Raw genomic sequence first — 13,113 nt, forward strand, 5'->3', positions numbered from 1 at the left:
GATGGTTGTTGCACATATGATTGCTGTGCAGATGGTTGCTGCAGTTCTGGTGGTTGCATAGACGGTTGCTGTGGTAGTGATGTATATTCTTTTGCATGAGGATTGAGAGTGACTGAGGGTTCCTTTAACCTTGTTCCTTTCCTGTAGTAGGAGTCCATTCCATCGGACTGTGTGAGTGAAAGAGCTTGGTGACTGGGGGATTGAAATACTGCTATTCTTGCGTTGGTAGCTGCCAGTTGTGCATCAAGCTCCATCGTTTCCTTTTTCTTTTTCAGGATCTGTTCCTGCTCTTCCAGAGCGTGTTTATCCTTTTTTAGAATTTGTTCCTGCTCCTCCAGAGCGTGTTTATCCTTTAACGCTGCAGCGCGAATCACAAGTGAAGCTCTATCTGCCTCGGCCTGTAAGCGAGCTGCTGAGGTAGAAGATCCGCTGGACCTGCTGGACCTGCTGGTACCAGACCTTGTGTGACCTTTGTGAGCAGATTTTTTACATTAGAAATGCTGTCATTTGGATTAATTAGATGTTGCACGTCCTCCTCATCCTTATTAACACTTTCCACATTAGAAATGCCGTCATTTGGATTAATTAGATTTTGCACATCCTCCTCATCCTCATTAGCACTTTCCACAGGTTGTGTCATTTTTGTCCATGCATTCATGTGATCAATAAAGTCATTGACATTGATCATTTTGGCTTTGAACCAAATGTCATGTTTTCCCCTTTCCTCAGGAGGTACTATTGGCAACAGAGCCTCCTGGTTTGCTTCTGCTTCCTTGCATATGTGGAGATATTGCATAAATGCGCATTGCACCTCCTGTTTGCATCCACTTTGCATTAACCCCAAAATCGTTTTTTGCAAGTTAGAAGCCTTGTTAAATTTAGATTTATGTAATTTATGTAATGTGTCAATTTTATCCAATAGGGCTTTTGGTGTTAATTTGCTCTTGCGTTTTGTGACCTGCTGATCGGTATCAACATTGTGTGTGATTTGACCTGTGTCCACCTCGGACTGTGTTTTAGCCACTGTGGGTGTGGGCTGTGACTTTTCAACCAATGAAGGCTCTTTACAATGAGTTTCAGCCGTGGCGGGCTGTTCAACCATAACGCTGGTCTCTGTTGGATTCTGAACACCTTTATCAGAATTCATTTCAGCAATATAAGACCAACAGATTCAATATGAAACGGTACCTTTGGTTAAATCACAATAAACAAAACCCACAGTTAATCATCACATGACGTTCTAACCAAACCTTGACACACACACGAACGGGTTGCACAATCATATACCACCAATGCATTGGAATTTTCCCTTTTTATATTTTTCTCAATTGACCCCGTGTGCACACATTTGTTTTTTATATGGCCATATAAGATATACCGGTAGCGCGCTACATACCTGTTCGTTGCGCAGCGCTGTCGGGGGCGTTTGACTTTATTCTTTGAACTTCGAAAAGTCTTCAAACAGCGCTCCTTGTCCGAGCGCTATTCAACATCAAACAGCGCTCTTGGTGCGAGCGCTATTCAATAAACTGCTTGCGCGCAGGACAGCTCCCTGGTCCGTTCCCTCGCCCAAATGGTGCTGGGGCAGGTGATGCCGTCCGCTCCTTGACGGTGGTACCGTGGACAGCTCCCTGGTCCGTTCCCTCGCCCAAATGGTGCTGGGGCAGGTGATGCCGTCCGCTCCTTGACGGTGGTGGGCAGCTCCTCCTGGTCCGTACGCTCCCCGACGGAGCTGGGCAGCTCCTCCCGGTCCGTCCGCTCCCCGACGGTGCTGGTGCTGGGCAGCTTGGTCCAGATTGTCCACGTTCCGCGCAATTCCAAGCGAAACGGTGAACCAAACAGTTGTCACTAATGTCTTTCAGCGGCCTCAAAAATCAAAACACTGTCCCGCTGATCAGCTGTTGAATCTTGAGCGCAGAGCGCGCTGTCTCGCTGATCAGCTGTTTGAATGAATCTTGAGCGCCGAGCGCGATTATCCTCGTCTTCCAATAAGTAACAAAGGCAATTGTCCATTTCAAACGAAGAGCCTTAGTTTTTGACTAATGTAGACTCCTTTACCTATAAGCCTACTGCGAGGGGCAAGTGGACTGGCTTGGGTTAGACGCGTGCTTGAAGAATTCAAATGTCCAGAGAGCTCTTATCATTTTGGATATGCCAATCCTTTTATTGACTTATCAACCAAAAATATATATACAAAAACTCTTTTTACTAATAACACTGACCGCCGACCTATACGGCACATCTACCTGAACACGACAAGACACGGTCAAAAACTGTATGGCTATTCCACTTGCGCACCTGGGGCTCATCACCCTCTCATCAGTATATATGGGTAACCACCCCCTGTGGTGGTTGCCATGGTGACTAATAATGCCACACCTCTGCACCGTGAGTTGAAATAAAACTAAATAAACAGAAGGGCATTTTGGCTCCAACAATATGGAAAATATGATATATCCCCCCCCAATATATAAATCTAACCATAACTATGTTATGGTTAACTGAGTTTTATAGTGAAAAGAGCAGCTTTATTGGTCAAGATTGAAGGCTCTATATTGCAGGAAATTGCACGTACAGGTTCATTAAATTTAAAAAAAATCTGTCGTGGAGGGGGTCGTGCCTGAGCCCCTCCAAACCACCCCTTGCCTGCAAAAAAAAATTAAATAAAAAAAAGGGGGCCCATCTGGGCTAAGCCCCGGATCTCCTACAATCCTAAATCCGCCCCTGGTTCAAACGTCCGTTCGAAAAACCCTGGCGAACGTTCGAACCCTAAAAACAGGGTTCGGGGACAGCCTTATCGGCGAGTGTGTGTCAAGATTCTCCGTGTCCCTCTCTATCTCTCCCTTGCTCGCTCGTTCTCTGCTCTCTGTCGGCACCCGCGCCACGTCAACCCATTTGAGGAACTGGCAGTATTTCCACTCGCTCTATTGTTGAGTGCGCTACAGCCTTAGAGGGGGCGTTAGTTATGCAGATGAGAATTCTTGGACGTCACAGGTACGTGAAATTCAGAATAGCTTAGTTCAGTGAGGGAGGATCTAGTGACATGACCTGGACGCCTGTATTATTATTTTTTTTTTTTTAAACTTTGACCAGTCAGCTGGTTCTTTTAGCGTTTATCGCTTTTTCTGGTCAAGTATGACCGACAGAAACAGGTTGAATGGGGTATAGATCGGGGGAAAGACACTCTGAGAAAATACGGCGAGTCCGGGAGTCGAACTCGTGTACCCCAGATCCGTGACGCGCACGGTTGTCCCCGACGCCGAAATAGCGTCCGAGGTACGCGGTGAGCTACTGGAGCTCCCGACGCCTGTATTCTTAACCCAAACGGTGCATGCTTCCGCATTCCCATTTTGCGCTCTGATTGGCCACTGATGTTTCTGGTCGCACCAATCGTGTGACGGCAAGTTCTTTCCCCGGTTAAGCTTAGGCACTCTTTCGAAGTTGGTTAAGGTTAGAGTTTGTCTTAGAGCATGGCGATAGAACGGTTAGGGTTTGCTGCTGGTCGAGACGGAAATAGGCGCGTCACGCGATTGGGCGCACATGTCACATGACCAGAAACGTCAGTGGCCAATCAGATTTGCCAAACGCATGAACCGTTTTGGTTAAGAATAGACTGATGAGCCAAAATGAGAATTAGAGACAGACCCCATTGATACAACCCCACATTGCTAGAAAACAATGCTAAACACTGGAAAAGGCCATTTATAAGACACGAGACCTTTAATATTCAACAAACGTTTTAGTTTACATGTAATTTCAGGAGTAAAGTGCTGGCTGAAAATGGCATAATAAGCCTCAGTTATAACTTAAAACCATGGTTAAGGATGCCCCCCCCAACAACAGCCTGTTCAAGCTGCTGCGGTCAGGCAAGCGCCTATGGTCACACACTGCAAGAACAGAGAGACTCCGGCTCAGCTTCTTCCCCCAGGCCATCAAGTTCAAGTTTCTTTATTAGTTGTCATACAGAAGTACAGAATACTTTTATATAAAATGCTTCTTTCTGTTTTGCTCCAGAGATTGTGCTAGATAAAAATAGATAAGTATAAAAAGTATAGTATGTATAAAATAGAAGTCAAGTACGTAGACAAAAGTGTTCAATATATACATATATACAATGTACAATGCAGAGTAGAAAAGTAACTGAGTTACAATACAATATACTATACAGTACAATGCAGAAATGGGATGAGGTACAATTTACAGTAAGGTGTAATGAGGTATGGGTCGTAGTGCAAATTCTTTGCCAATAAATATAAAGTGTGTTTAGGTGTTCTAAAGTGGGTGCTGCAGTGAGTTGTTTGTTTAAAGTGAGTGTTGTGCTGTGAGTGCATTTGATGGTTGTTACATAGTGTCATTGTCATTTAGCATTCTGATGGCCTGAGGATAGAAGCTTTTTCTTGTCTCTCTGTGCTTGCCATGAGACTCCGGTATCGCTTGCCTGACCGCAGCATTTCAAAGAGGCAGTTATTTGGGTGGCTGGAGAACACTGAATGCTGAACTCTCCACTCACAAGTACACATGAGCACACACACACACAAACACTCATGCGGCAACTGCTAAAACGATCACTTATACAAAATGTCACTTTAGAAATAGAAAGTCACTTTAAAGGAAGGAGGTACTAATAGTATAGTTTAGATACATTAAAAGTTAAAATTGTAAAGTGTATATAGTTTAGTAGTGTATATAGGAACCAGTTTCTCAGGAACTCAGCATGTCTTTTTTTTTTTACCATGCATATCTTGTGTCTTACCTATTTTATTTTGTCTATGTTTATTTTTTTCTTATGCTTATTTTTATTATTGTATTTTGCACAATCAATGCGGGCATGACCACCCGCATTTCACTGTATGCCCCCATGGCCTGGTATGTATGTGACAAATAAACCTCTTGATTCTTGATTCATCGCACACCAAAAAGGGGGGGGGGTAACCTCGTTCCCAGTTGCATTCATTCATTTATTTGCATTTATTTTAAATTTGTTGGACCTTATGGTGTTCTTGTTTTGTTCTTGACTTATTGTTATGTTTCTTCTTGACTTGTTTAAAGAAGATGTGTCCGGCCCATGGGGACATTAACTTACAAATCAATTTTATTTGATTTGTATCTCCTCCGTGAGATTAAAAAAAATGAAAAAAAAGGGGGCTCGCATTAGAAGAAGCGCACCAATCGGTGATTGGCCGAATCTGGCCGAAGTGTTCCCTGCTCGCCCGCGTTGCCCAATCACAAGTCAGTCCGCAAAACGAGTGGTGAGAAACGCAACGCAACACCCGTCACGTTGCGCACATGGAGCGAGGAGCGGTGACCACGCCCCACCCAGCAGCGGGGAGAGAGAGAGAGACACCCAGCAGCGGGGAGAGAGAGACACCCAGCAGCGGGTGGGGAGAGAGAGAGAGAGACACCCAGCAGCGGGGGGAGAGAGAAGCCGAGTACCCTGTTCGAGGGAGCAGCTTGTATAACAGCTGGATCAGCCAGTGGCACCCGAGAGCGACCAGTTGCACCAATAATGTTGTGCTGCCGTCTTGAAATGTCCAATAATAACGCCGAAGAGGCGGCGCATGCAAGTGGCCTTTCAATGCGGCCGAGGCCGTAAAATAGTTTAAGATTTTTTGTTTTTACCATTTGTGAACAAGGAACTTTAATAATAAGCGTAACGTATATATATATATATATTCTTTTTTTACATGTGTAGCTAGTTGGGAGGAATGAGAGGTGAATGTTCGGTTCTTATTAAGATGGGATTGTTTTTGCACGTTGTTGACTCCGTCAGCCCCACCGAGGCCACGGCAGACGGGGTAAGATTGAGCTGCATGCCGAGGAACAACAGCTGAAGAACCCGACTGTTTATGTTCATGTTTTGCTAGCTAACTAGCCACCTGCGTTAGCTAGGTTTATGTTAGCTAATGAGCGAAGTTAGCAAGCCAGTTAGCTCATCTGCTAACGTTAGTCCACTGACGCTATATTGGTCCAGTCGACCACGTTGACCTAACGTGTTAACTAGCAGCGTGTTACTGCAGCTGTCGAGGCTAACGTTACGTTACTGTACATGACTTGTTTACTGTAGTTGGAACAAGGGCAACGTTCTGTTGGCTACTAGCTCATTTATTATGGCTTGTTGTTGTGTTGACATTCTTCAATGTTTTCTCGATGCTAACTATTAGCTAGTTGGCACATTAAATAATCTCCTAAATGATCGATTTCTCAGAGTTGCTCATATTAATAACCACAATAAATGAATTGACGTCACGTGTCGTTAGTCTATTTCTAAAAGCTCTACCCAAGAGTGATTCACACATGAACGGATTATTAAAGGCAAACACCACTGCATTTAAATATGTTTCAGAACAGTTTGGTCCTCCTTCAACATAATCTTGAACATGTCCCGAATTTAAACCTGTGACGTCAGATTGATGTAACCTACTGTACGTTCTTATATTATTATCTCTTGACTTTGGTAGCAAACATACAGTTCCTCAGAGCATGAGTTTGTAAACATGGAAAAGGTGACTGGCAATATACCGGATGGTTTTCTGGAGGTCAGTGTACAGTGTATTTAGTGGTTGACACCACTACCACAATAAGATAAGATCCCCTTGGCGAAATTCAGGCAGCATGAGGGGGGGGGGGGGGTACAGGTAAATTATGAGGTTATAGGTCGTTTGGATGTAATGGATATACAAACATTACATGAGTCCACAAAGTCAATCTGGTGATAGTTGACAGTGGAGCAGGATGTAGCCCTAAATTGTTATAACGTAGAAGATGTTTGGCTAGCTTTTAGAGAAAGGTGTGTTAAACTTAAATGTTCATAACATTTAGGCTAGTTATAGGTAGGTTGAGTACCGGAAATGTTGTGTGGTACAGGTCTTACATTATATGAGTAAAACCTAAGGCCATTGTAGCTGAAATGCTGCTTTCATCAAAAGTATTTTATTTGTCTTTGTTTTTCCTCTGTGCCTGGCACATTGTTACATCCCTCGTTTGAGGACCATTCATCTTAAAAGTATCTGTAATAAATCACTGGGTTTTAGGAAGGGCAAGGTTAATGAAGACATGCTGTGATTGCATTAATACTGTCATACTAGAGAGGTTGTTACAGTATGTGTGAATTAGCTGGTTGCCCAGATTTAGTGTTTTTTCCACTTTTGTCTTATACAGCATTCTTTAAGGGGCAGTACTCGTGTCATGTGACCATTTGACATGTTTTTATTGATTTTGCTCCCCAGGGAAGACTCCTTAGGAGTCGAAACGTGTCACATCTAAATAAATCAAATCTAAATAAAACTCAGTTTTTTCATTTACATCAGAGTGCCTCAGATTCTTTCAGTCCATGGCACCTCTACTATGGACTTCCTTTAAAAGTAAGCTGGACAGTCACTGTATTTAATACTATATTAATTGCCCTCTCCTTGAAGAGCACCTGCTTTTGTACTTAAATCATTGCCATCATTATATTATTTTTGACTTTTATTTGGAAATTACAAACTCATCATAAAAACAAATGATCATGACCAATTAGTATTCCTGAGGATATTAATTAAAACACTTATTTCCAAGGTGGTCCTAGATGGAAGACATAAAAACACGGCACATATAGCCTACTAGGAAGAACTAGAGATTCAGTACCCCTGTCTACTCTAGCCCTGGAATCTGATTTCCTGCCCTATGGCTGCTGAGCCAGTTGCTCTTCCCATAATTGAGCCTTTACCTTTGTTTTAAAAAATGCTTTTAGTGGGCGGCTGATTGGCTCAGTGGGCAAGGCGCTCGCCACTAACGCAGGAGACGCTGGGTTCGAGCCCAGCTTTCTGCGTTGCTACCGGCTGGCCGGTCGTTCATACTAACACAATTGGCAAGTGTTAGAGGGTGGGAAAGCCGGTGGGTGGGGATTGGACGTTGTGGACAGCGACTCCTACAGGTCGGTTTGGTGACACCGGTGCGGCGGAAGCAGGAAGTAGCGGGGGCAGCGTGAGCCTCCCACACGTTACTCCTCGCCACAGAGTTCGAGCTGCTGCGGTGAAAAGATGCGACAGGCTGCCTCGTGTACCGGAGGGGACACGTGATGCAAGGCTTCTGTCCTCACTACAGCCGACCAGTGGGAGGCATAGTCTAGCAACGTTCAAGACAGGGGAGGGAAGAATTGGATAATACGAAATTGGGATGGGAGAAAAATTTAAAAATGGGGAGAAAAAGTGGATACAAAAAAAAAAGCTTTTAGTTTGACTTTGCTTGGTAGGCAGAGGTAGTTCATTCCAAAGTACAAACACTTGTGTAAAAAAAGGAGCTTCTTGCTGATGCTATCTTACTCCTAGCTTTAGGAACACTGCAAGACATAATGCTAGCTCTGATGTTATGATCGTGTAGCTCTCTTACCATAACCACATGATCTTTCAAATATTCAGGGGCCCTGTCGTCAGTGGGAGGGCTGGTACTGTGTAGTATACTAGTTGTTATTATCAAATACTGTTCCCACACGCAGCAAGTGTCTGTAACGGGGAGCCAAATGTTTTGGACATAGAGGGCCAAAGGACAAAACATACCGTAATTTGAGTAGGGCTGGGTATCATTTGCACATTTTCCATACCTTTCGATAATATCAGCCTTCTAGGATTAATAAAGATGTGCCTTGCTTTTTAATAGTGGTAATGTCAGTTTCCCTTTGGCAATAACAACATAAAGATCCGAGTCTCAAAAGTACCTACTGTAAGGATACAGTATCTCTCTAGCTAATCAATTGTTCTGCAGGAGTTGAGGCTGTGCCGTCAGTAAATTTAGTTGTTTCTTCAGTTTGTCATCTCCCTGCAGTCTAGGCTTGGGCGGTATCCTTATTTTCAAACCGGCAAACCTTTATGTTATAATACCCCGGTGCACGGTATTTGACTGTATGACTTTCATTTTCATCAGCGGGGGGGGGGTTTACGTGTTACCAAGTAAACAAATCATCGTCAGCTCTCAGAATGGTAGTCCCGTCCCGCACCGGTAGAAGCCCGCACCGTTTTAGCGTTAGCCTATAGCCATGGCAGACTATTTGATTCCTTAAGGGCTAGAAATTGCCTGGGTTTTGGTCATATGCTCCCGAAATGCTCCCGTTGTTTGGCTACTTCTATGTGCAGTGAAAACTACTCTAATGCTTTATAACCTAGTCATTGATTTAGTTCAGGGTAATCTAAGATTAGCCGCAGAGCTAACGCTACTTAACGTGAGCTAACGCTAGTTATTCAAGCTCAGTAGCTCACAGAGAGAGATAAACAGCTGACAGCGGATAGTACAGGACGGTACAAATACAATAAAAAGGCGGGTGGGGGCTGTTGTGTAAACCTTGTACTCTTTAGTTCACATATAATAAGAGACGGATTGCCCCACAACAACACTGCTCTCGTCACAACGCTTTACGGTATTTTCACAGCACTGTCGCAACATTACCGTAAAACGTGAACACCGTTGTGACCCACTCGCTCCACTAGAGCGGTCTCGCCCTCTGCTGGCGCGTGTGTGCAGTGCACTACACTCAAAACTCCGTTTCACTGTTATAGAAACTGAAGCGCATCTGTGATTTTGACGGTGACGGACGGTATTGAAAATCAATACCGTAGGTATTTCTAAATACCCTGGCATACCTTAATACCGTCATACCGCCCAAGCCTACTGCAGTCATCCACTAACATTACCTAACATTAGCTACCACTTTGTGACAAATTACCCATAACTAGCCATGAATTGTTGTACAAAATACCACCCTGTTTGAAGTTGTCTGCATTTTGTTATAACTCCTACAGTATATATTGTGCTTGCTGAAATAGCATCTTTGCAAGGTTAACAGAAGTCTAAAGTTCTTCAGAGAAGACGGCTACAGTCCATTTGTTAGCATGTTTGTAGTACTGCTGTTCGAGAATCAGTCTGAAAAGGCAGTTTCTTTTGTTTGTTACGTGACAAATCTCTGTCCGGATCATCGGCGCATACACATGCATCTGTTGTATAAGAAGGCTTATATGTATACGTGACCTTGTTTGAATAGAAAGCAGGCAGATCCTAAAGTTGAAATGGATATGTAAGCTGTGCCTCGCTATGAGACAAAAAACAAAGATCACAACCTGTTCCAGAGGGTCAGACCAAGTCGTACCTGTCCTCAACTCATAATTTATGTTCGCCTACTATGTGCTGTTGTTTGCCATCTTAAGACGAAGTTCCAGGGTGTACTTTACAGATATAGGGAGTTGCCTAATCTAACTAGGCCATGCTGTATAGCCTGTAAACAATGTTGTTATGCTTCTTTCCGCTGGACAATGTGTCGAGGATGATTTTTATTCTTCCGGACTGTCATGTTTTACTGGCCCAGAAAACCCAGTAAAATTCAGCTTATGTGAATTTTATGACCAAAATGTAGTCCTAAACATTCGGAGGCTGCTTTCCCTAAACATCTCTCACTCTACAGCTCTTTTACCTTCAATACAGCAGTGATCATAACAGGGTTCGCACAAGGTCCTTGAAGCGCTTAACACTTTGACTGCCACGCTATTCGGTTACCATTACCCTTAGAATGCCAGCCTTCTAGTCGTTTCGTGGTCGTTGCACTATGTTTGCGAAGCTGTGTGTGTGTTCTGTATTATAGCTGTAGAGACACGGTGTGGCTAATTTTGACAAACGTTACTTGTAGTCCAGCATGGGAATAATAGTTTGTTTCCACACACTCTAGTTTGTAGTTTATTACATGCTAAACATTGCGCATTTCCAAGATAATACAGTATTTTTTCATAGATCGCGAGATAAAACGCGTTATGTGCAATAAGCCCAAACCGTTCTGGCTGATCCCCTGAAACCCAGAATACTCCCAAATCAAAGGTATATGACTTGTATATATGTATCATCAAGGGGGGGGGGGGGGGTCGTTTTAACTCAAAACTATGATCGCGTTTGCAGAGCATGTTTTTCGTCCGGTGAAACACAGAACTGTGATCGTTAGAAAAACTCGTTTTAGATTCGGTAAAATAGACATAGAATGTACCTTACCTTAGCCAGAAGGTATTCCAAGAAGAATAATTCCAAGTGATTGCATCGCCATCGCGATTACCAGTGTATATGTCTATTAGGGATGGGTACCTTTCACATTTGAACCGATACCGGTACCTGTGAATCGATACCGGTACCCAACGGTACCTTTTTTCGGTACTTTAGTCTCAAGAAATTTAATTTACCTACCTCAGTCGTAAAAAAAAAATCCAAACTTCAAATAACTACAATTTCGACAGTTTTCGGCTTGTCATTGCTCCGACTGCTTTGTTGTTGAATCAAGTCAAATCCTAGGTAAGCATATATTGTGCGTGTGAACGTTGACATGAAAAGAAAAAAGTAAAAAAAAAAAAAATGAATAAAAATATATATATATATATATTTTTTTTCGGTTTCTCACTTGATTCGATACTCGGTAGTACCGACGTGTTTCGGTTCGGTACCTCAAAAGTACCGAATTCGGTACCCATCCCTAATGTCTATACACGTTTCGATGGTTAAATACGCTTAGGCGACAGAATTTCTAGGCGATCAATGTGAATCTATGTCCCAGCAGGAGGAGTGGCCACTGGCCAAGCAGAAATGAAAGTTAGTGATTGAACAACCCAAGTTTCAAGTTTCTTTAATAGTTGTCATTAGGGGTGCACCGATATATCGGTCGGGTATCGGTATCGGCCGATAAGTGCCTTGTTGACTGCTATTGGCCTATCGGCCGATAAGCTCAAATGTGCCGATAGCAGTCGCCGATAAATAAGCATCAATTTGTGTAGCGTCAAAAGGCAAAAAGAAAAAAAGTTCACTCGCGACCTACCTGCACAACGCCCGCCGTCCCCCACACACACACACAAGCTACTGCATCACAGTTAGTACTTATGATTAACAAGGCATTCGTTTTGTGGCATTAATGTGATATAGTTAGTGTTACACGGACAATAACATCAGCATATTATTATTACCCATAGCAGCAAGGCATTACTCGGAGTCCGTTCATAGCTCAGTTCCATTCCGTTGCTCATTCCGTACCCAACTACCCACTACTAGTTAGTTAGCACCATCCAGGCATCAACGTGATCTCCCGGTACGGTAGCTAGTTAGTTAGCACCATCCAGGCATCAACGTGAGCTCCCGGTACGGTAGCTAGTTAGTTAGCACCATCCAGGCATCAACGTGAGCTCCCGGTACGGTAGCTAGTTAGTTAGCACCATCCAGGCATCAACGTGATCTCCCGGTACGGTAGCTAGTTAGTTAGCACCATCCAGGCATCAACGTGAGCTCCCGGTACGGTAGCTAGTTAGTTAGCACCATCCAGGCATCAACGTGAGCTCCCGGTACGGTAGCTAGTTAGTTAGCACCATCCAGGCATCAACGTGATCTCCCGGTACGGTAGCTAGTTAGTTAGCACCATCCAGGCATCAACGTGAGCTCCCGGTACGGTAGCTAGTTAGTTAGCACCATCCAGGCATCAACGTGAGCTCCCGGTACGGTAGCTAGTTAGTTAATAACGTTATATAGTTAGTGTTACACATTCAATATAACATCAGCATATTATTTACCCGAACACAGCAAGTAAGCAAGGCATTATTCCGTTCATAGCTCCGTTGCTCATTCCGTACCAAACTACCCATTCTGCAATCTGTTAAAGTTTTCAACCAGACAAATGTATAGAAAGGCTTTGTTTTATTATAACATTTGTTGCAGTAAAATCATTGTCTCATTTGGTCATGCTGTAGAGCGCTGTTCGGCGGGCCGGGCAGCTAAGGTATTAGCTACGTTAAGTTTGTTGTGATGTGCTCTCGAGTGAGTCGCAAGCAGATCAATGGCGGCATGCCCGAAAGTAGAAAACGCTTGCCGATTGGTGGTAAGAACAGCAGGAGGTGGGTGCTAGCGGTGTGGCGTAATTGGCCGAATCGACTGTCAATCAAAATGGTTCCATTGCATTGGTTGAAAGCTCTGGTTGAAAGAATAGTATCCCGCTGCAGGCCGCCAGAATGGTTCCATTGCATTGGTTGAAAGCTCTGGTTGAGAAAATAGTATCCCTCTGCAGGCCGCCAGACGATACTGGGAGAGAGATAGTGATACCATGAACATATTTATTGATGTTTCCTTTTT

The 13,113-nt window shown here is 43.7% G+C and overlaps 1 protein-coding gene across 1 annotated transcript in view; it reads left to right on the forward strand.

The window, feature by feature from the left end:
* The first annotated feature begins 5,593 nt into the window (after window positions 1-5,593).
* The window catches only part of wbp1lb (WW domain binding protein 1-like b), a 64,284-nt gene continuing 56,764 nt past the window's right edge, over window positions 5,594-13,113 (forward strand). Inside the window, exon 1 of the mRNA XM_084319276.1 lies at window positions 5,594-5,795. Coding sequence (XP_084175402.1) covers window positions 5,706-5,795 — 90 coding nt within the window. The 5' untranslated portion in view covers window positions 5,594-5,705. The remainder of the gene's footprint in view (window positions 5,796-13,113) is intronic.

This window comes from Notolepis coatsorum (genome assembly GCF_963971535.1).
Source record: "Notolepis coatsorum genome assembly, chromosome: 7".
Lineage (NCBI taxonomy): Eukaryota > Metazoa > Chordata > Actinopteri > Aulopiformes > Paralepididae > Notolepis > Notolepis coatsorum.